This window comes from Micropterus salmoides, unplaced genomic scaffold (genome assembly GCF_014851395.1).
Source record: "Micropterus salmoides isolate LMB-PRFRI ecotype aquatic unplaced genomic scaffold, ASM1485139v1 Ms_hic_scaffold_1, whole genome shotgun sequence".
NCBI lineage: Eukaryota > Metazoa > Chordata > Actinopteri > Centrarchiformes > Centrarchidae > Micropterus > Micropterus salmoides.
This window is the reverse complement of record NW_024040040.1, coordinates 28,813,866-28,835,938: the sequence shown is the minus strand read 5'-3', so window position 1 is coordinate 28,835,938 and position 22,073 is coordinate 28,813,866. Positions and strand designations below refer to the sequence as shown.

General features: G+C 39.9%; 1 protein-coding gene across 1 annotated transcript in view; it reads right to left on the bottom strand.

Moving 5' to 3' along the window:
- Nucleotides 1–14,122, bottom strand: part of snx7 (sorting nexin 7) — a 79,231-nt gene extending 65,109 nt beyond the window's left edge. The window contains exons 1-2 of the mRNA XM_038691948.1: nt 13,977–14,122; nt 13,222–13,432 (exon numbers count right to left, since the gene is read on the bottom strand). Of these exons, the coding sequence (XP_038547876.1) occupies nt 13,222–13,432; nt 13,977–14,122 (357 nt within the window). The remainder of the gene's footprint in view (nt 1–13,221; nt 13,433–13,976) is intronic.
- Between the last annotated feature and the right edge of the window lie 7,951 nt (nt 14,123–22,073).

Below are 22,073 nucleotides of genomic sequence, written 5' to 3'. Positions count from 1 at the left end.
TCTATAGTGAGACCATTTGCGCCTGGAGACTTTCCATTAGGCATCTGAGAAATAGCGGTGTCCAATTCTGTTAGAGAGATTTCATTTTCTGTAAGAGCTCGAAAACCTTCATCTATCTTTGGGGTCAAGTCCTTTAACAAATTGTGGAAATAAGTTGTATCTTGATTAGAGTATTTGGAGCTATAAAGAGTCTTATAGAAAGTATAAATGTGATTGTCGATCATATCTTGATCTTCACTATAACAATCAACATACAGCTTATGTATTGCCTTTTTGGCTTGTCTATTTTTTTCCCAAATTAAAAAAGTAAGATGAATTATTTTCCCCATCTTCAATCCATCTCGCCCTTGAGCGGATAAATGCACCTTCAGCTCGTTCAGCTTTGTTAAGAGAGGTCTGGTTACAGAGGGTACTTATTTTAGATATGATGTCCAGTTGTTGCTTTCTTCTCAGACTGGCCAATTTCTTACCTTCTTGAATGCCAATAATCCTGACATATTTGAAGCACTCCCATTTGTTCATGGGAGATAGATGATCTAGTAACTTAACCTCACTAATCAAAGATAAGATCCTGTTATTAAAATAATCATTTTTCAATAGATTACTGTTGAATTTCCAGTGGAACACTTTACTTAACACTTTTGTGTTAAGTTGTTACTAGACGAGATAGACAGAGTAATTACACAGTGGTCCGTGAGGGGAGAAGGACAGATATCGCAATCAGAGGACAAATCAGTCAAGTTGCTTGATATTAACCAGAAGTCCAGTCTAGAGCACTGGGTTCGACTTGTGTTGTTACTCCATGTGTATTGTTTTCTCTCTGGATTCAATTTACGCCAAATATCAACAAGATCAAGTGATTTAGAAAAGTCAGCTATTAGAGGGTTGAATGCGTGAGAGTCAAAACGGGTAGGAAATCTGTCTTGCCATTCGTCTTGGACCACATTAAAGTCACCAGTAACAATAACCTTTTCTGTAGAGTACATATTCTTCAATTCGTCAATCCTGGTACCCAAGTATAAATCAATCTCTTACTTCTGGCTCGATTATTAAAACCATACATATTAACCAGAATATAGTTGCAAAAATTAAGTTCAATAGTAACCATAAGCCAGTGTCCCTCAGTATCACCTTTGTGGTCAATAATACTAACATGAAATTGATTTAATAAAATTGCCTCACCTGCAGAATTTGAATTACCGTGAGAAAGGAATATGTTGCCACAGCCCCATTGGGATTTCCAGAAATTAGTGTCATCATCGATAGAATGTGTCTCTTGTAGGAAAAAACAATTTACTTTTGGTTGCTCCTTACAAAGAAAAATTGCCTTACGTTTTGTGCTGTTTCTTAAACCTCTAACGATAAAGAAAATACCATACAGTAATGGTTGAGTGTGTTCGCAAACTTAATGCAGGACAACAGTAGGAGATAACCTTCTCAAAACAAGCTAATATCCAGTCACTATTTAACCCCATTGTCAGGCTGAGAAGAACAAAGTTTAAGACATCTCAACTGTCAAGACCAGAAAACACTTGTGTACCATATGTTAAAGTGTACAGAGACAGTCATTTAAGTCCAAGTAGGCCAAGCTAGAAGCTACTTAAATTGCAGCTATAACAGTTACAGAATACAGGCCTACCTCAAACAGCTGGCAATATAACTAAGACGATGCTGTTCTTCAGTCGACCACCCGGCGGCCGTCAATGACCGCGTAACCGTCCCGAAGGTAGGCTTTAAGTCACTTTTTCCTGGCTCAAGTCGTTGCAAATCTTGGCATTTTTGGACATCTTCCAAACTTGATCGTGGACAGTTCTCATGGCAAACTATAAGATGGTCTGTCGGGTCTCGCTTTTTGACCCAGTCTGTGCAGTGTCCACCGTGTTTTGTAGATTCTCTGCTGGAAGGGGGACGACTTTGGTTAAGATCTTGATAACATCTTCTCTGATGTTTTCTCCATCTCTCGGGGACGCCGTTGAGTTGTAGCGATCTCCGCTTATATCTTGCATGCTCCAGACACGATTCATGCAATGCTGCATTCTCCTTCTGCAACGAAGCCACCTGCTTCTTCAGGTTGTCCACATCCTCTACTATTCGTTTAACAACTTGCGTATTAGCGTCTACCGACTCTTTGATTTTAACAGCGTCGGTAGTTGCCACTCGAAGGCTTGGATATTGTCACTCCGAGTGTCAAACTTATGAGTCAGGTTTTGAATAGCGTTGAAGAGAACACTGTTGGAGATTTCCTCTACCTGGCCATAAGACTTTTTAATTTTCTTCAGGTTCGGGCTTTTCAGCGGCGTATGTTGTCTGTCTGGTCATGGGTCTTGAGCAAAGATTTGGGACATTTCTTCTTCGGTTTGTTCCATCAAATCAATGTCTTCATCATCACATGCTTGCTGAAGAGCGGCTAACGAGTGGCCATGGTCGTTGCTAGCTCCAGTCATAGCTATACAGTACACGCTGAAGGAGGCTTAGGAAAATTAAAAGTGGTCTAGCTTGCTGTAAATACTATGTGCCCGAGGCATGTGGCGTTGACTGATAGTTTTTGATAGTTTGAAGGGTTTTTTAAAAAGTCAATTTCCATAGCTTGCAAAAAGTACGACCGCTCACTCCGCCATCTTGGCACGCCCCCAGTTTGTTTTTCCCTCGTGATCGGCGCATCTGGGTGATTTAAGTTTAATGTGCTTTAGTTTGATGTTTCCGTTCACATAACATTAGCCTACAACAGCGTCGCAACGCCGACACACAGACATGGTCCTCGTCTCATACACACCTTTCTCTCCGTTGCTGTTGTAACATTAACTGACCAGTAACCTGCAGCAGGTCTTCCAGCTCCGCTGTTCCATTAGCGCTCGCCACAGTGTGACAGGTGTTGTGCCGAATTCTGCCTGCCTGCCGAGAATTGCACGCACCTCGCAGGTGCTAACGGTAATTTAGGCTGAGAAAAGAGGTGGATTTGATCTGCCAAATTATGCATCCACCTCTTTAGGTCCTTGTCAGACACTTTGCTGTGCTCATTGATCAAACAGCGTTATCACCACATAGGCTATATTTACTGAATGTCAAGGAATGGTACTTCTACTAAGTGTATTAAAATATTAAACTCTAAACGTTCATAAAATATATACTTCGAATTATTTATCACCATTGATGAAGCCCACAAAGAATATTTTAGCGTTTAAAAGCAGATAGGCAAAACTCGGCATAACAGCAGCTCGCACACCGATCAGCTTGTTGTGCTAATCTCAGCGCCACTGCCCTCAGCCTCGTCCGCCAACTTGTTCGTATCTCTGGCTTTCTGAATTTCAGACACTTGCACATTCTGAGTCGTCTAGCTAACGTTAGTAGCACGTCAGAGATCTTTTCTTTTTTAACAACTGACTGATTCGCGCAGGGCTGGATGCCAGAGCTTGTGCACTACAAACACTTCAGTCCACAGCGTAAAGCAGAACACTGACGTAAACAGTAACGTTACCTGTACTGCCCTATACCATCAAAGTCAGTTCAACAGCTTACTGCCTTCTTGGCACTAAATAACTGTTTTGATGTCTTCCCATCAGAATTTCGACTACACCACAGCACTGAGACGGCTCTTGTTAAGGTCTTCAGTGACATCCATTTAAACACTTACAGTGGCAGAGTTTCAATCTTAGTATTATTGGATTTCAATGCTGCATTCGACACGGTCGACCACAACAAATTACTAGACAGACTTGAAAAATGGGTTGGACTTTCTGGCACAGTACTAAATTGCTTTGAATCCTACTTAAAAGGACTACTTTGTGTCTATAGGTAATTACACATCTGAGCTAACAAAAATGACATGTGGAGTTCCCTAATGCTCCATTCTGGGGCCTCTTTTGTTTAACATTTACATGCTTCCACTGGCTCAGATTATGAAAAACAAAATATGTTACCATAATTATGCAGATGACACAGAGATTTACATAACCATATCACCAGGGGACTGCTATACAAGCACTGAGTAACTGTATTGAACAGGTCAACGATTGGATGTGCCAGAATTTTCTTCAATTAAAGAATAAAACTAATAATAATAAAAAAGTTTTTGGATCCAAGGAAGAACGATTGAAAGACTCAGCTTCAATCTGTAATATTAAGTACCACAAACCAAGTCAGAAATCTTGGTGTAGTCATGGACTCAGACATGAATTTAAGGAGCCACATTAAGACAATTACAAAGTCAGCCTACTATCACCTGAAGAATATATCAAGGATTAAAGGATTTATGTTTCAGCAAGACCTGGAAAAACTTATCCATGCATTTATCTTCAGTCGACTCGGCTACTGTAACGGTGTCTTTACAGGGCTCCCTAAAAAAAAATCCATCAGACAGCTGCAGCTGATTCAGAACGCTGCTGCTCGAGTCCTCACTGAGACCAAAAAAGTGGATCACATCACTTCAGTTCTGAATTCTTTACATTGGCTTTCTGTATATCAAAGAACGGATTTCAAAATCCTGCTGTTAGTTTATAAAGCACTAAATGGTTTAGGGCCAAAATACATTTCTGATCTTCTGCTTCTTTATAAAGCCATGCGATGGACTGACGACCTGTCCAGGGTGTACCGCGCCTTTTGCCCAATGTCAGCTGGGATTGACTCCAGCCCCCCATGACCCTGTACGCAGGATAAGCGATTGACGATGGATGCTTCTTTATAAAATCCTCAAATATCAAAATCGGTATCGGACTTAAAAATCTCAGATTGGTCGAGCTCTATTAAAGACATAACATTAAGTTGTACAACTTAAACCCCCTTATCAATTTTTTTTTTTTTCCTGCTTCAGCCTCTTTTTTGTCGGCGGTGTATGTGTTGTTGGCTGGGTTACTCAACCTGGTAAATGTCAACAACATTACCATTACCTGTTAGCAACCCCCCCCCCCCTTATAGTCATTAAACTTTCATATAAAGTGTATCACCACTACAGGCCTAATATTAATTTTGGGTTGTTTTCATTCATTAAATCCTTGTGCAAGAAACATTGTCTACATTGGTCTCTATTAAGTACTAACAAAAAAAATCATTACCATTCACGCACAAAAATAACTAAGTTACTTTTACTATAAATAAATTTTCTGGTTCGCACGTATCTATTTTAGGGGCAAATGCATGTGAAATACTCTGTTTAGCAACGCATCATGCGTCCTGAACTTGTCGCACTGCTTTTCTTTTTGTTTTACTTGCGGGAGCCATTGACTTCACTCCACTGTTACCGAAGGGGAACGTAGCAAACAGCAGGTATAAATAAACGGGAGATTTATGGGGAAATATTTTAATGTGAGGACACCGGTAGAGAACATTAAAATACGGGAGAAGCCTGGGGGAAACGGGAGGGTTGACAGGTTATGCACATTACGGTGGAAACTAGCTAGCTAAATGCTAAAAACACTTCAGGTACTGAAAGCACGATGACTACTCCGAACTCCCTAACGCCCACCCTCTTACAAATCTACGCCAATCAAACACAAGAAACCTCAAATGAACAACACCCAATGAATGCCCCTAACCCATGTGTTACATGATATTAGATACCTGGATACAGTGGGGACAATTTAAGTGTGACACACAACAAAAAACAACGCTGATCTGCTGTTCGCTACCGTCAAAAAGATGGTGATATCGTACCGAATACGTTTACCCGCCAATGTGGCGGGTGCCTTTCAACATTTAGCTGCCAAAAGGTAAATCTACCCGCATTTGGCGCTTGGCGGGTGTTAATTTCCACCCCTGTTCAGAGATATCAAGCAGAGGCAGCTGCTTACCAAGTACAGACCCAGTGACCTCTTCAATTGAAAACAGGGAGACATAAAAAGTCCTGGTTACCAAAAGAATATAGCGTCTGTGAGCGCTGTACGACAGGCAAGGTGGAGACAGAGACACATTTTTTCCCTGAAATGTGATATACAGAAGCATAAAAGTGCAATATTTTGAGAAATTCCATCTATTAATACTGGATTTCAAACAACTTTAAGATAACAATAAATTAAGAATAATCCTAGAAGGTCATATGGCAAACCTTGCCGCCAAGTATGTGTCCCTGTATCACAACCTGAGGGACAGTGAGTGACTCAGCCAACTGTGGCACTTAATGTTTGCTGCATGGCAGGTTACATCTTGTTCACTTATTTGTAGTTCATGCGGTATCTGTAATTTTTTGTTTATGTATTACTGATAAATTGAATGGTCTTGATTGGATTATTATTGTTGGGTAATATTTAAATGTAAACTTTTCGGGGTTTTGTTGCAAACTGCTTTTGCAACATTGTTTAAATGAAACATTCATGCCAATAAAGCACACTGACACATGCCTTTGGTGAGAGAAACCCGGGTTCAATTCCCCACTGTGACACATCCACCAATGTGTCCTTGAGCAAGACACTTAACCCCTAGTTGCTCCAGAGGCATGCGACCTCAGACATAATGGTAAATCGTTTTGGATAAAAGGGTCCGCTAAATGAAAATGAAGGAATAAATAAATGGACAGAGAGAGAGACATTACATCTAAGAAATTAGTATCTTCAACCAAGTTCAGTTGCCCTTTTAACCCACCTTAGATAACTATGACCTTGATGACTGAGACTCTTCACAGAAATATTTAGTTAATTGTAAATTAACTTCACCCATGGAGGAAATGTTCAGTTGCAATTTCAGTGGCAAACTGCTTATGACATTGGGTTATGTGCTTCATTGTAGACTTCTTTGAAATGAACCAAGTTGTTTATTTAAGTGCTTTGGAGCCTATTTTAAGCAGACATTTTGTAGATATGGAGTGTTTGAGGCCAATTTTTACCAGAGGCAAAATGAAGCCTATCTGCTTCTTTTAACAGTACTTTGGGACAGCTGTTTTTAAATGCGCAGGAACAATATGTGAACGCAATTGAATAAGAATCTAATAGCTCACTTGAAGAAGCATATTGTGGAAGGATGTGCCGTGAGTTGTCCAGTGAAAGGAATCACTGATGTTTTCAAGGTAAAATCTTCATTTACTGCCTACATGTCAGGGAAACACAGCAGACAGCAGTATCAGTGATTTATTTATTTATAAGAGAATCTGCTTCTCAGTCATCATCTGTTCCACCTGAATCAAATTACTTTGGACCTGAAGTGTATGAGCAAGGTACAGAGGTATAGATGAACGTGATATGGATATGTCAGACTGTTTATTGTACTTGAAATTGCAGGTGCAGTTTCTACTTCGACTATACAGCCTCAAGACCGGCTATACAGATGTGGAAGTTTCTAAGGCTGCTTCTCCTCACTCTCTCCCTCCCGTTCGCTCAGCCGCCAGATTACTGCTGCAGATTGAATTTGACAGCTTCCAGATTCCATGGGACAAGTTCCCCCGAAGCCTTGATGGAGAGTTTGGAGAGAGGGAAAAGACCAAGCCCTTGGTTATGGAGAGAAAGGATCCAGATTGTTGTCTCTGAGATGATGAATGCTTGCGCTTCTCCCAATAAACAAGCCTCCACAGAAGAAAAATGGTTGTAGTATCCACAGTTACTGCAAGATGTCATGGAAGGTGATGTGGTGGGACCGGGGTATCACTCACTCGTTAAGCAGTTATATGCCCAAATTGAATATGTGAAGGAGTCTTCAAGGTTAATGAAGCACAAACAGGTCAGATAAGTATCACAGAGGAAATCCCAGCCCAACAAAGGGCAGCTATTCAGGACACATGGCTGCAGAAAGTGGGACATGAAATTCATGCCAGTGAGTGAGGCACCAGAACCAACAGTAGAAGAAAGACAAAATGAAGTTGCTTAATGAGCAGACTAACTTTAGCCCAGACAAGGTAAAAACTTGGCACTTAATACTCTCAACGTAAGGAGATAAACACAGGAACAGGCATGACAGTCCACTTCCAATGTGTCACATGGGTATCATTAAAAGAAACTTTACTCACCAGTGTAGAAAAAAAAAAAAATAAAAAGGATAACTGATTTGTGACAACCAGTTGTGCAAACAAAAGCAAATCGCCTTTGCAGGCAGTCACAAATCTGAACATTCTGAGAGGACAGCTGGAGGGGCTGCTCAGAAGATGTCCTGAATATTGTTTACTTCTCGCCTATTTTTTTATTTTATTTTTTTAAAGGATAACCTCTTTAACTACATAGAAGACACATGTCTGGCAAAATAAGTAGAAGTGGAACGCTCGCCTGTGACACTATGCATGTGGTAAGCTGTTTTACTGATGTCATGTTTTAAAGTATTAGTTGTGGTCCAGTGGTATTTCCTCCTCAATGCAAGAGTAATAGATCCTCCAAGTTTGACCCGTCAGCTCCTTCTCTGCGGTGAGAATGAGCTTTTCCAAAGTGAATGAAGCGGACCTGGAACAGCCATCTTGAGCTAAAAAATGTTGGGATGAATGCACAACACCACATCTCTTGTGCATTCTGTTCTTGTTTTGCGTCATTCAAACGGTCACTAAACTGTGTCAGAAGTTGCTTGATCAGCATTTAGTGCCACAGTCATGAAAATGATCCACAATTATTCCTGTAACTAAAAAGACAGGAGATTCACTTTAAATGATTTTAGGCCAGTTGCAAGTATTTTGAGCATGGAGAGTCATAGTGTGGCATCTGATGCTGAACGGGAAACCTAATGTACCATTTAAGCCAATGGGTGTCCTTAATAAGCCCACTTCATGATTTGTTGAGAAATAAAAACATATTTAAAACATCTTCATACTAACTAATTTGTAATCTCTTGGCTCTCATTATTAGCCATTTTCTTTTTGTCTCCACTCCTATGACTGGAACTTTATGAAAAGTTCCAGTCCGGCTTCAAACCCCGTCACAGCACTGAAACGGCACTTTTAAGAGTTTTTAATGACTTGATTTTAACTGTTGACTCAGGAGTCTCTGCCGTCCTAGTGCTCTTAGACCTCACTGCAGCCTTTGACACTGTTGACCACTCAATCCTCTTGTCACGGTTGGAAAATTGTGTGGGAATCAAAAGGTACTGCACTTAGGTGGTTTCAATCCTATCTAACCGATAGGAGCTTCTCTGTCCACCTCGGTGATTATTCCTCTGAGACAGCCCCATTTACCTGCGGTGTCCCTCAAGGTTCTGTCTTAGGTCCCATCTTATTTTCTTTGTATATGCTGCCCTTGGCCTCCATTTTTGAGAGGTATGAGGTCTCTTAGGCCCTCTAGGAGGGTTAGGCCTTCATAACTTCCTGCCTTGACTATTGCAACTCCTTATATGTGGACTTAGACAAATCATCGATTCAGCGCCTGCAGTTAGTCCAAAATGCTGCTGCCCGCCTCCTGACAGGAAAGAACGAGAGGGACCACATCACACCTGTGTTGCGCTCCCTCCACTGGCTTCCTGTTCATTACAGGATTGATTTTAAAATCTTACTTTTAAATGCCTTAATGGATTAGCTCCATTGTACTTAACAGAGCTTCTTCACATTCATACTGCAGCTAGAGTGCTGAGATCCGCCAATCTCCTACTCCTGGATGTACCAGAAGCAGACTTAAAACCAGAGGCGATCGAGCCTTTAGTGTAGCTGCCCCTAACCTTTGGAACAACCTGCCAGTCCATATCAGAACCACCCCAACTCTCAAATGTTTTAAATCACTGTTAAAAATCTCTTTTCTTTGGCATTTCCTTCGAGTTAAGTCTGTTATTATTTTAATATCACTATATATCGTATACTGTATATTATAATGTTTTATTGTTGTACTTCTACTGTGTGAGTAGTGTCTTGTTGTATTTAACCTGTGAAGCACCTTGGCCAACCTTGGTTGTTTTAAGTGTGCTATATAAATAAAATTGATATCTTGATCCTACAGCATGTCTAATAGGCGTGACCAACCTTTTGCTGTGTTTTGTAAAGTATTTACAAACAAAAGACCTGAACTGTGGAATGCGAAAGTAACGCACGTCATGGGGCAGCCGAGAGTTCCAAGCACTGAATAGTTCCAGCGCTGAGCCCCGTTCATTTCAGTGTTTCTGAAGTACGCTGCCTGGTATGTTGATGAAATTACTGCATTTGTTGACATTTTAACGCATTAGCTGTCCTCTCATGAATCTAGTCAATAGTGGTATTTTATGTCGCCAGCTTTAGTCAAGGTTTATCGGAAAATATTAACTGGTAGATTATAGAATTGAAGCTAGCTAACGTTACCATACCAAGATGTCAGTTTGGCAATATTTACCTCAAATGTAAAGTTATTAGTTACTTAGCATACATCCTTTATCTTTGCTTTATAGATTTGTTGTAACTCAGTATAGCAGCACTTAGTTGCCACTGTAGTAGTAACGTTACACGTGATTACGATGAACGGTAAGTTAGCTATCTCAGCTAGATAACTTGGCTAGCTTGTAATTCAATTCAAATTAGCTTTATTGGCATGTATGTAATAACAACATTGCCAACATTGTATCTAGCGAGGTTGTTCCTTGGTTAATTCAGTCATTACACACAGTGTTTGTTAGACAGTGCATCGGTGACGGGTGATAAGATCAGTAGCATATGTTGACCGAAGTAATATTTTGGACATCTGTTAGACAGAATACAATGATTTATTTTGCACACAACTCCTCATGTTAATGGCGCCCTGTGAAAGAGAAAAAAACGTGTACTGTAGTGATTCAGAATTATGATGAAAGCAGCACATGTACACTGCTGGTGACACATTGAACTTTAAACTTACAGTCCCTTGTGTGTAAAGGAATGTATGAATAGGAGTTTGTTTCAGGTGTATGAACACCTGATATATCTATACCTGATAAAGTAAGCCTCAAGTTCCAGCTGTCAAACAGCTGAGATTTAATTTGCAAGGCCGTCCAAAATCAACTATGTGTATGTTGTTTTGTTTGTTTTCAGCAGGACGGATTTTGAGCGGAGAGTGGAGCGATAAGCAGGCTGATGGAGCTTGCAGAAATGTCTGTCCACCAACCAGGACACTCTTCAAGTTCTGAACCAGATGTGGGACATCTGGCATGAAATATAGCCTCCTGTCTGGTCTTGCAGGATGTGAGAATTAAAAAAGCGTTCAAGGAAAAGCACATTCAAGGAAAACTTACCTACCTGGATAGAAAAATATAATAAAATGTATTGTTGAATGCAATTGGTTGCCTTGTATATTTTTTTACCAAAACTTTTTTCTTGACTTAAACTAAACACCTTCTGGCATTCATTGATATTTACTTGTTGTGCATGTGTATGTGAATGTGTCTTAACATAACATGAGAATGTCAGTAATTATGACAACAGAAGCATGAGAGAAAATATATCCATACTGTAATGTATTATACCTTTGGGTGCACTCTCCGCCACTCTCCAGAACAAATGTTATTATATGTATGTAATGTAAGTGTCAACTCAGTATTCAGTGACATATTTTGTTAATATTTACCGATAATTGCTGTAAATATAGCTGCTTCTGGTGTCCGTCCCGCCTAAACCCATTCAAACCGGTTGACAGCGCTGAGTCGTTTGGAACTATGGAGAGCTACACGAACCACGTGACCGTGTAGCAGCGAGATCAAAGAGTGTCGTAACTCTCTTATTTAACGGCCCTGGGTATTACTAGAACGGAGCTGTTGGTAGAAAAAGCTGTTCAAAACAGAGTATTCAGAACAGGAGGAAACCTGAGGTTTTGGCTCACAGTGATTTCTTGTAGGCATTGCATGTTCTCTTTTTGTGCAAATAAACCTTCCTCAAGTATTTTCATTTGTTTTGATTTCTTGTTTCCAGCCATTTTCAGAACATATTTAACAAATGCTTCAAAAAAGTGATGGAGACATGTCCCCAGTATCCCCAGTGTAAATTACACCTATGAAATTAATCCAATATTTGTGCACTAAGAACTCTTAAGGGGTGAAATCAAAAATACAAACAAATTGTGCAGTGTATGAGTTGTTAGAAGTAGTTGCACCTTGGCTAGATGAGGTAATGTTATATAATATGCCAACTGCTTCAGTGATTATTCATCCTGTTCGGTTTTTGCATCTTAAGGCTGTTTGAAATATAGTATTATATAGTATTGGCTTGAAAGCAGCGGGGATAAAGAGTTGGGTTCCAGTTTGTTTTTTCCTTGTCCCGTTGATCAGCGCATCTGGGTGATGTAAGTTTAATGTGCGTTAGCATGTCGGATGTTTCCATTCACATAACGTTACACTACAACAGCGGTGCAATGCCGACACAGACACATACACAACCGTCTCTCCATTGCTGTTGTAACATTCACTGACCAGGGACCTGCAGCGGGTCTTCCAGCTCCGCGGTTTCATTAGAGCTCACCATAATGTGACCGCCACTGTCCTCGGCCTCAACCGCCACTTGTCCGTGTCTCTGGCTTTCTGAATTTCAGACACTTGCCCATTCTCAGGCAACGAGCTAGCGTTAGCTTGTTAGTAGCCCATCAGAGACGTATTGCTTTCTTTCCTAACTTGCCCAGAGCTTGGATGCCAGAGCTTGTGCACTGCGAACACTCCACAGTCCAGAGCGTAAAGCTAAACACTGACGTAAACAGTAACGTTACCTGTACTGCCGTATAACATCACACCAAACTAAATTATAAAGTAAATTATAAAGTCACTCACATAAAAAAGTGTTTATTTATTACGTTACGGTATTTATTTAATCCTACGAAAGTACAAGAACCAATTTAAGACCTTGGTAAACGAAATTTAATAACTTCGTAATGAAATTTAATACTTTTAAGGCCTTATTTTTGGAATATGAAATTTAAGACCTTTTTAATACTTTTAAGACCCCGCGGGTACCCTGTAGATGCACGCTTCCTTCACTTATACGGTTGGCGGATGTAGTTAGGTAGAAAGAAATGAGTTCCTACATGAAAGTGCTTACAACAGGGTCTGTGGATTATGTTGAGTAAATGCTTCATAACTTTTGGAAAGAGACATTGCTGAGATTTTCAAGAGAGTGCCATCTAGTTATATCCTTTATATTTGAAAAAAACATAACAGACATCTCTACGGCCGATATCTCTTAACACTTACTCGCGTCAAAACAATCTAGATGGAAAATATTTACAGGGAAATATTTCTATATGTGAAAAAAAAAATTTTTTTAATAGAGGGGTGAACTTTGTTTATTACTCCTAGTCCTACAAGAAGGATCAAATATGCATCACTGTGAGAAGTCAGTTCACGCGGGTTTCTGGCTCTGAGACATATTACCATGCTGTATACATAAGGACATGCACAGTGAAACCTGCTCACCTTGGTTACAACCCTGTACATGATGAAGGTTTCGATGGCAGTAACATGGCTCTCTGGGTTATCAACGGTGACGAAGAGGTCTTTGGTGTTGGCATCCGGCTGCTCCTCCTGCTCCTCCTCCAGTCTGTACTGGTTGACCATGGAGCTGGGAGAGTTAGGAATGGGACTTCCATCTGCCATGGATGTGTTCTGGACCAATGAGACAAAGCCACTGTTAGCCCACAGTGATGTTAAACAGCAAACACAAGTTCTACGAGTTGTCATTTTTCATGTGAACAGTTTACAAAGTGTGCACCCATATCCCCTTTTGTTTAATCCATTGCCTCGTTCCCCTCTCTATGACAGAGGCGCTTTGAGTGTAGCCATTCGAAACAGCTATAAACCTTTGCTTCTGGATGTGATTGGACAATAGGCTACTTTGTACAAAAATTATTTTATTCAATTTATTTCAAGCATGTTCCTGTCCAAAATCATCACTTCCTGCATGTGTTCCTCAATAGGTTTACTATGCTTAATTACCATTACCAAAAGGTCTGCGCAATTTTTTGTTTTGTTTTGCTCTGCACTTTCTGTCAGGAGATAGTTTTGAAACACTGCATGGACAAAATACATTTATATGAAAGCTTGAATGTAGGAGAAGAGCTCAGAAAACAGATTGACGTTACATCTTATTTACAACAAACCTTCAGCAACTCAAGTTAAACACTTGTTCAGCAGGTTGGTTTTGTTTTGTGAGATAAGACTGAACTATGCACCTGTTGGCAAAAGAGGTTTGGTCAGGAGGTGCAAAAGCAGAGCATTCACTTAGTGAAGCCTTTTTCCCTGGCTGGTCAAGGAGAGCAAGTGCAGCACCAGCACTGATCACAGCTTCTTCCAGCAGCTCAGTGCAGTCAAGTGACATTCTTTCCAGTGTGCTTTGAGCAAGCAAATGGGCTTCACCTCATTGATCACGGTAAAACTCTGAAGTTCTAAAACCTTTTGGTTGCAGTTTCACTGTAACTGTATTTCCTTTCTCTTAAAATGTATCTAAGGTATTGGACCCAATAGCAGATATGCCTCTTACACTGAAGACTGTTAGTTTCACTGTCAGCCATATAAACTGCCAAGAACAATAAGCATATGCTCTAACAGATGGGTAGAGTAGGCTAGCCACTGGGAATAACTTGAATTATTTACTGACTGCCTGTGGTTTTGGCATTAGGTCAGATTGGTCTTGGATGCAAGGGGAAATTATCTGAAGTAATTTTACCTTTAGAGATGTGCTGATTTTGTAAAGTCACAGTATATGTTTTTTATTTTTATATTGTGTGATGACTCAAAGTTTCTCAACAGCCATGTTTCCATCTAATAGTCAAGCAAATTGGGCACATGTTTGGAGCAAATAAACCAGGCTACGCAAAGAATTGTTACATAAGAAGTTGAAGTTACATACAGGTGCTGGTCATATAATTAGAATATCATCAAAAAGTTGATTTATTTCAGTAATTCCATTCAAAAAGTTAAACTTGGATAATGTATACATTCATTCCACACAGTGATATATTTCAAGTGTTCATTCCTTTTAATTTTGATGATTATAACTGACAACTAATGAAAACCCCAAAATCAGTATCTCAGAAAATTAGAATATTGTGAAAAGGTTCAATATTGAAGACACCTGGTGCCACACTCTAATCAGCTAACTAACTCAAAACACCTGCAAAGGCCTTTAAATGGTCTCTCAGTCTAGTTCTGTAGGCTACACAATCATGGGGAAGACTGCTGACTTGAAAGCTGTCCAAAAGACGACCACTGACACCATGAACAAGGAGGGCAAGACACAAAAGGTCATTGCTAAAGAGGCTGGTTGTTCACAGAGCTCTGTGTCCAAGCACATTAATAGAGAGGCGAAGGGAAGGAAAAGATGTGGTAGAAAAAAGTGTACAAGCAATAGGGATAACCGCACCCTGGAGAGGATTGTGAAACAAAACCCATTCAAAAATGTGGGGGAGATTCACAAAGAGTGGACTGCAGATGGAGTCAGTGCTTCAAGAACCACCGCGCACAGACGTATGCAAGACATGGGTTTCAGCTGTCGCATTCCATGTGTCAAGCCACTCTTGAACAAGACACAACGTCAGAAGCATCTCGCCTGGGCTAAAGACAAAAAGGACTGGACTGCTGCTGAGTGGTCCAAAGTTATGTTCTCTGATGAAAGTAAATTTTGCATTTCCTTTGGAAATCAAGGTCTGGAGGAAGAGAGCAGAGGCACAGAATCCACGTTGCTTGAAGTCCAGTGTAAAGTTTCCACAGTCAGTGATGGTTTGGGGTGTCATGTCATCTGCTGGTGTTGGTCCACTGTGTTTTCTGAGGTCCAAGGTCAACGCAGCCGTCTACCAGGAAGTTTTAGAGCACTTCATGCTTCCTGCTGCTGACCAACTTTATGGAGATGCAGATTTCATTTTCCAACAGGACTTTGCACCTGCACACAGTGCCAAACCTACCAGTACCTGGTTTAAGGACCATGGTGTCCCTGTTCTTAATTGGCCAGCAAACTCACCTGACCTTAACCCTATAGATAATCGTAATTGTAATTGTAATCGTAATTATAATAATAATTGTGAAGAGGAAGATGCGATATGCCAGACCCAACAATGCAGAAGAGCTGAAGGCCACTATCAGAGCAACCTGGGCTCTCATAACATCTGAACAGTGCCACAGACTGATCGACTCCATGCCACGCCGCATTGCTGCAGTAATTCAGGCAAAAGGAGCCCCAACTAAGTATTGAGTGCTGTACATGCTCATACTTTTCATGTTCATACTTTTCAGTTGGCCAACATTTCTAAAAATCCTTTTTTGTATTGGTCTTAAGTAATATTCTAATTTTCTGAGATACTGAATTTGGGGATTTTCATTAGTTGTCAGTTTTAATCATCACAATTAAATGAAATAAACATTTGAAATATCAGTCTGTGTGTAATGAAGGAATATAATATCCAAGTTTCACTTTTTGAATGGAATTACTGAAATAAATCAACTTTTTGATGGTATTCTAAATATATGACCAGCACCTGATGGCTGCAATAAACAAGAAGTAGGAATAGAGGTTGCAAACCAGAAACAAAACCAAAAACCATGGATCTGAGAAAAATGGAGAGGGGTATTCAGAAATGTCTTTGAAGTTGCTACCAGTCATACTTCTTTGTGTTGTTGGAATATCTGTGAAGACGCCAACAGTTGAAAAAGCTGATCAGGAATGTGAGGTAAATGTGAGCTCTGTCAGAACTTACTCGGCAATAAGGGCGTGCATCTTCACTAGTCTCACGTTTTGATTTGATTTCAATTATCCTGTCAACAATTTGATTCGATATCTCGATGCGTCACCTCTAGGATTGGGAATTTCTAGGCACCTCATTTTGAGTGCTATGATGTGATTATAAAATGAATAGGATAAAGATGTATATTTTTCACTGTGACTACTTAGTACTTTTAAACCAAAGTATTGGTAATGATCCAACTAAGTAGTAAGGAAATGCAGTTACTTCATATAAATGTAGCTAACGTTGCATAGCATTACTACAGTATTATTACTGACCTCTGCTGCCGCCATTTTCATTTGTGATGCTGCTGTTATTAGTATAGAGTCAGATATGGGTTTAACTAAGCACTTTACAATGCTCCAGCCAAACCACGTTCACTCCACCTTAATAAATCTATATAATAATAAATTCTTTGTCTCGTCTAGTGTAGTTACATGTTTGTGTCTTGTAAATTGATTATTGTAATCTTGTATTGAGCACCGTGGGCCTTGAGAAACTGCACTTCGTTCATTTGTGTACTTGATGTGAATGAATGACAACAAATTAAATTGAACTAGCAGTCCTGCTCAGCTTCCAGACCGCAGTCTGAAGAGGAGATGTTAGCCAACGCCAACCGCTTTCACTTTTCCAGTAGTCGGAAAACAGACAGACTTTAACGGACACACTGTGACCTGCACTGTACATTTACTGCCACACTGAAACGTAGCACTCATATTTTCCTCTGCTCCGCTCGCCTGTCATGTAGCTGTCGTTTGAAAAAATGAGGAGAGGACGCTAGCTAAGTGCTACTGTGCTGCACAGTGTGCGGGCAGCAGTTATTAATTCAACAGCTGCCTGTCGCACTGACAGTCTGGAGTTGCACTTCCGCATTTCCGAGTTCCGTCTTTTTGCGTTTCGTAAACATTAGTTAGCAATTAACCTCTAGATAATCGATTACTGATATTTGTGAATCGATTCAGAATCATTCAAGTCCGCATCTAAAAATCTATTATTTTCCACACCCCTACTTGGCAAATGGGTTTCCATTTCCCCTTTAGCGTTTTACTCTTTTTCGAAAAATAAACAAAACACCTCAAGTAGGGCTGTACATAACTTCACATTACACTGTACTGTATTTTTAAAGATTTTTGATAAATCTAACGACTAATTTTGTGTATTCTAAAGAAAAAAGTTGCCTATTACTCATTTAACATACCAATTTATCCCAAATAAATATCCAAAAACATGTCTAATCAATAAATCAATTTTATATTCAATCCTGATGAAGCTCATTAGAATGATGGCAATAGCAGCATGTCTTAAAATGAATTAAATTTCCTCGTCACTGATGAGTTGTGATAACAGACATTAATTAGGCTACTTTACTTAAAACTTTAAATGTTTCTGACATGGATTTATTTCAATATTGAGTAATGCAGTATGATAATCAAAAATATGCATCAGTCAATAAAACACCAGAAACCATTACATACGGCAGTCACAGATTGTCTGTAGTGTTGATCCAGCTGTTTTCTCGCTCATATGTGGCTGTTAAATAAACAGAGAAAATATGAAACGGCCGATCATTAGATGACACACGGTCTAACCTTACGTTACCATGACAGCAGTGGGGCAGAAATTACTTTTAACATGAAGGCGATGAAGAAAATACAAGCACGTGTCCTCGTGCTGATAATGTGCCGTGCTTGTGTGGAGAGACAAAGCAAACAGGATTTGTGGTGCTGCCGTCAGTGCACCGGGATACTTGTGCTTCACGTGTTCATGCTGCTTCACGTGCTTGTGGCAGTTGTGCTGCAGTGAGGCTCACGGAGCAGCACGTTAAGCGTCTGTGTAAAATCCTCCCAAACTTTAGATGGTCAAAAGGCACGGTCTTGTAGCTGGAGCTTGTCCGGGAATCCCACTAATACCAGATGAAGCGACGCTTCGACGTATTACGTAATTGATTACTTCGACAAATCTAACCTCAGCCTTTTTTAAAAACTTCTGAAATGAATTTTTCCGTTTCCATCAACCTTTTCTAATGCGATACTTCAAAATGCGCATAATAAAAACATATTGATGGAAAAATGACAAATGGCTGTAGTTTGTCCTTAACTGTTGACTGCTAGACTGTAATATACAAATCGATAATCTACATCTGCCTCATCATAAAACAGCATCTCAACTTACTGAACTCCATAACAACCCGTAATAGTCAACTAAACTGTTAGTGGATGAGAAGAGTCTTAGTTGGACCAGTTTTCATAGGTCAGATGTCAGTCACAAAAGAAAAAAAAACAACAACCTCAAGCTTCATTCAGGAGCTGTACCTTGTTGTTATGGTGTTAGGGTAAGCAACAGGGGATTAGTGCTGGGAGATTTCTCATATTTTAGTTTCACAACTATGAAGAAAAGATTATCAATATATGATTATTGTGCCGTGTTCACTTTTGCAATGATGCTGTTGTTTTTTCTTGTGTTATAAATCCAGCACAACCTTTTCTTTAAAGGGGTGCGCGTCAAGCTCACTACATCTCCAGATGAAACACGTTTGATCGTTCATCATTACGTAACTCGAGTAACCGAGTTACTCCTCTACTCTGCTCACACAATTATTTTCCTTATTACTGCCGGTCAGCTACCCAGATGAGTGCAAGGCAGTTCTGTTAAATAACACATCTTTTGGAACTTTATGGCACAGAATAGAGACATGTCCTATTCAGGCTAGGGATTGTCAGATCCAAACACAATGTGAGCCAGACTACCTCCACATGTGCTCAGACAGATCCCATCACATTCCAATGCATTTACACCCTCCACCACGAGGGAAACCGTCAGCTTAATCCAAAATTTGCCTTTCAGTGCATGATAAAGCACAATTGGACAACTTATACATTTTAAAAAGGAGTATATGATTATCATTATTTTTAGAAGACTTTTCTACAGTAAAACACACAGTTTATCTTTCAGTACTAACTCTCGGCACCATATGGGTGTGGGCACATTTTCAATTTGCAAACCCATCCAGATGGTGCGTGGGGTAAGAACTCGACTGAGGATAAATATGCTCAGTAAAAAAATGAGACTGGATTAATCCCCAATTAGTCCATCCCGCATACACACAGACATTCAGTAATACAGTGAAACTGTTGCCGTTCTCAGCTCTCTAAACCAGAGCAATTTACAGTAATAAGATCAAGTGGAAAGTTTTGATTCCAAGATTATTTATTCTAAGCAACACATAGGAAAGCTCACAAGCGACAGCCTTAATATTACCAAAAGAATGATCATACATTTTATATAATGGAGAGCCAAAGCGAAACTACAACTCCCAGGTTAATTTCCAGGAGTAATAAAACCTACTTCATAATCCGTAAACTAAAGTTACAGAGCCTTTCTCAACAGCACATTTATGTCTAGATAGGCAATGGCAGATTTAAACATCGCTATTTATTCAATATTTGTTTTTTTTTCCAGCAGCCTTTAACCATGATATCCCATAAGCCCTAGACATTTGCAAGTCGAGGGGCTGCTTTATAGAGTTTTTAAAACAGCAAAGATACAGCAAATAAAAAGTCAATAAATAAAAAATGGAAATCACTATAAAAAGAGGTTTTTTTTGTTGAGTTTTATGTACAAAACCAAGTTATGGAAGCTTAAGTTACTGGGCTCCTGCACTTTTACATTTGAATAGGGAGAGCTGTAGCTGTTTCTGTGCTCACAAAGTAATTGTTTAACTTAATTAAAATTATGGAGACATTAATTTCTAATAGCCAGTGTTGTAGTGGATGCTAATTTGAATAGGAAGAGCAGACCCTAGGAACATGCTTCCTTTTTTCCACAAAGGCTGATGAAAGAAATGCTGAATGCAAGATAGCAGTGACTTACAGAAGCTAGTGGAACAGATGCTAATGACGTAATTTCTATTCTCATATATACATCTACTTCCAGCAGGCAGGGGGAAGTACCATCACATCACCGCTTGCCTTATATCTTGGAATGCATGTCAAGGTACCACCTAGAGCTCACCCTGGATGAGACCGAGCTTGTGTTTCTACAGGGGAAAAGATGCTCATGCTAACCCTGCCGATTATCATGGCAACAATGTGTAGGTGCCAACTCTGACATTAAAGAACCTAGGTGTGAACCCGAAAAGCAACTGCTGCAAACATGGCAGCGATAGCTCCTGTAGATTCCTCCTGTTCAAGAGGTTCTGTCCCTTCCTCACAAGAGAGACAGACTAAATGGTCATTGGTAGGGATGCAACAAAATGAAAACGAAGCCGAATTTAATGAAAAGCTTTCCTGAATACTGAATAAGGTTTTTCAAATTTTTTTCCATTTATTTAGCCTTTTTTTTTTTTTTTTTTAAACCATTGCATAAATTAAATGGTCAAAATGTGTTTTTTACTCAGTGTTTCCCACAGGATTTGGAGAGACTACAGTGGGTGGGTCAGAGTCCTGAGAGGGTCCGGTAAAGTAAATTAAATGTGTCCATTTACTTTTAATGGATACAAGTAACATGTTTTATACTTTCTGTGAGTATAATCCAATTAATCTTATTTCCATACTGTATAGACACCTTATTTTGAAAACCGGACCCCAATTTGATAAATAATGTTGCATCTGCATCTGCCATTAGATGTCTGCAACTAGCAGAATGCTACCTAACTGGTGATTCAACCAGCCAAGTTTTCCCTCACCACTTTGCTTCTCCGCACTGGCTCCCTGTTACAGCTAACATCCAGACCCTGGTGAACCGCTTGTTCCTACCTGTGGCCATGGGCAAACCCTACACTCTCGCACCACTTCCATCTACCTAACCTCTGAATGATTGGCTGCCCCGTCAATCCAAGGATTCTGTGAAATGAACTCCCCTGTAGTCAGTACAATAGCTAGGGCTGAACGATCAATCATTTTCAAATCGAAATTGCGATTTGAAAGATCGCGATTAGCCAATCGTGATAACATGCTTCAGGTCTTGGCCAATAAGAAGACAGTGGGCTTTGAGAGGCGGGCCTTAAAGAGACAGGAGCATGTAGAGCTTGTTTTAGACAGAGGCTGAAATGAAGGCCTACATGAAGAGCCAGTATAAGACAGAAACATTTTTTTTTAACTTTGAATTATGCAAAGCTGCCATACAGGAGTCACAGAACTAAAATATAGGATTGGAAAAGCAGTAGAATAGGTCTCTTTAAAGTTTCCAGCAGTTCTGAATCAGGTCCTCTAGTACTAAGAGAAAGCTTGCTTGTGAAAAATAAGGTGTGCCAAAGTCAACTGGCTACTGTTAAATGTGTCAGACTTTGTATCTTCTCTTACTATGATCATTTATTGCATCTTTGGTGCAAAACGAGTTCCTTATTATCTTATCCCATTATTAGGTTGTAGCCACAGGTCACCATATTTGAACGATATCACATCTCCCTGTCTCTATGACAGCCAGCTTTTCCCGCTGCCTTTGAGTGTGGCAGAATAAGTAGCCAATAAACACTTGATTTTCTGATGTGATTGGACAACACATTGTTTGAACTACTTCTTTTCAAGTGTAAGCAGACCCCAAGTCATAAGGGTT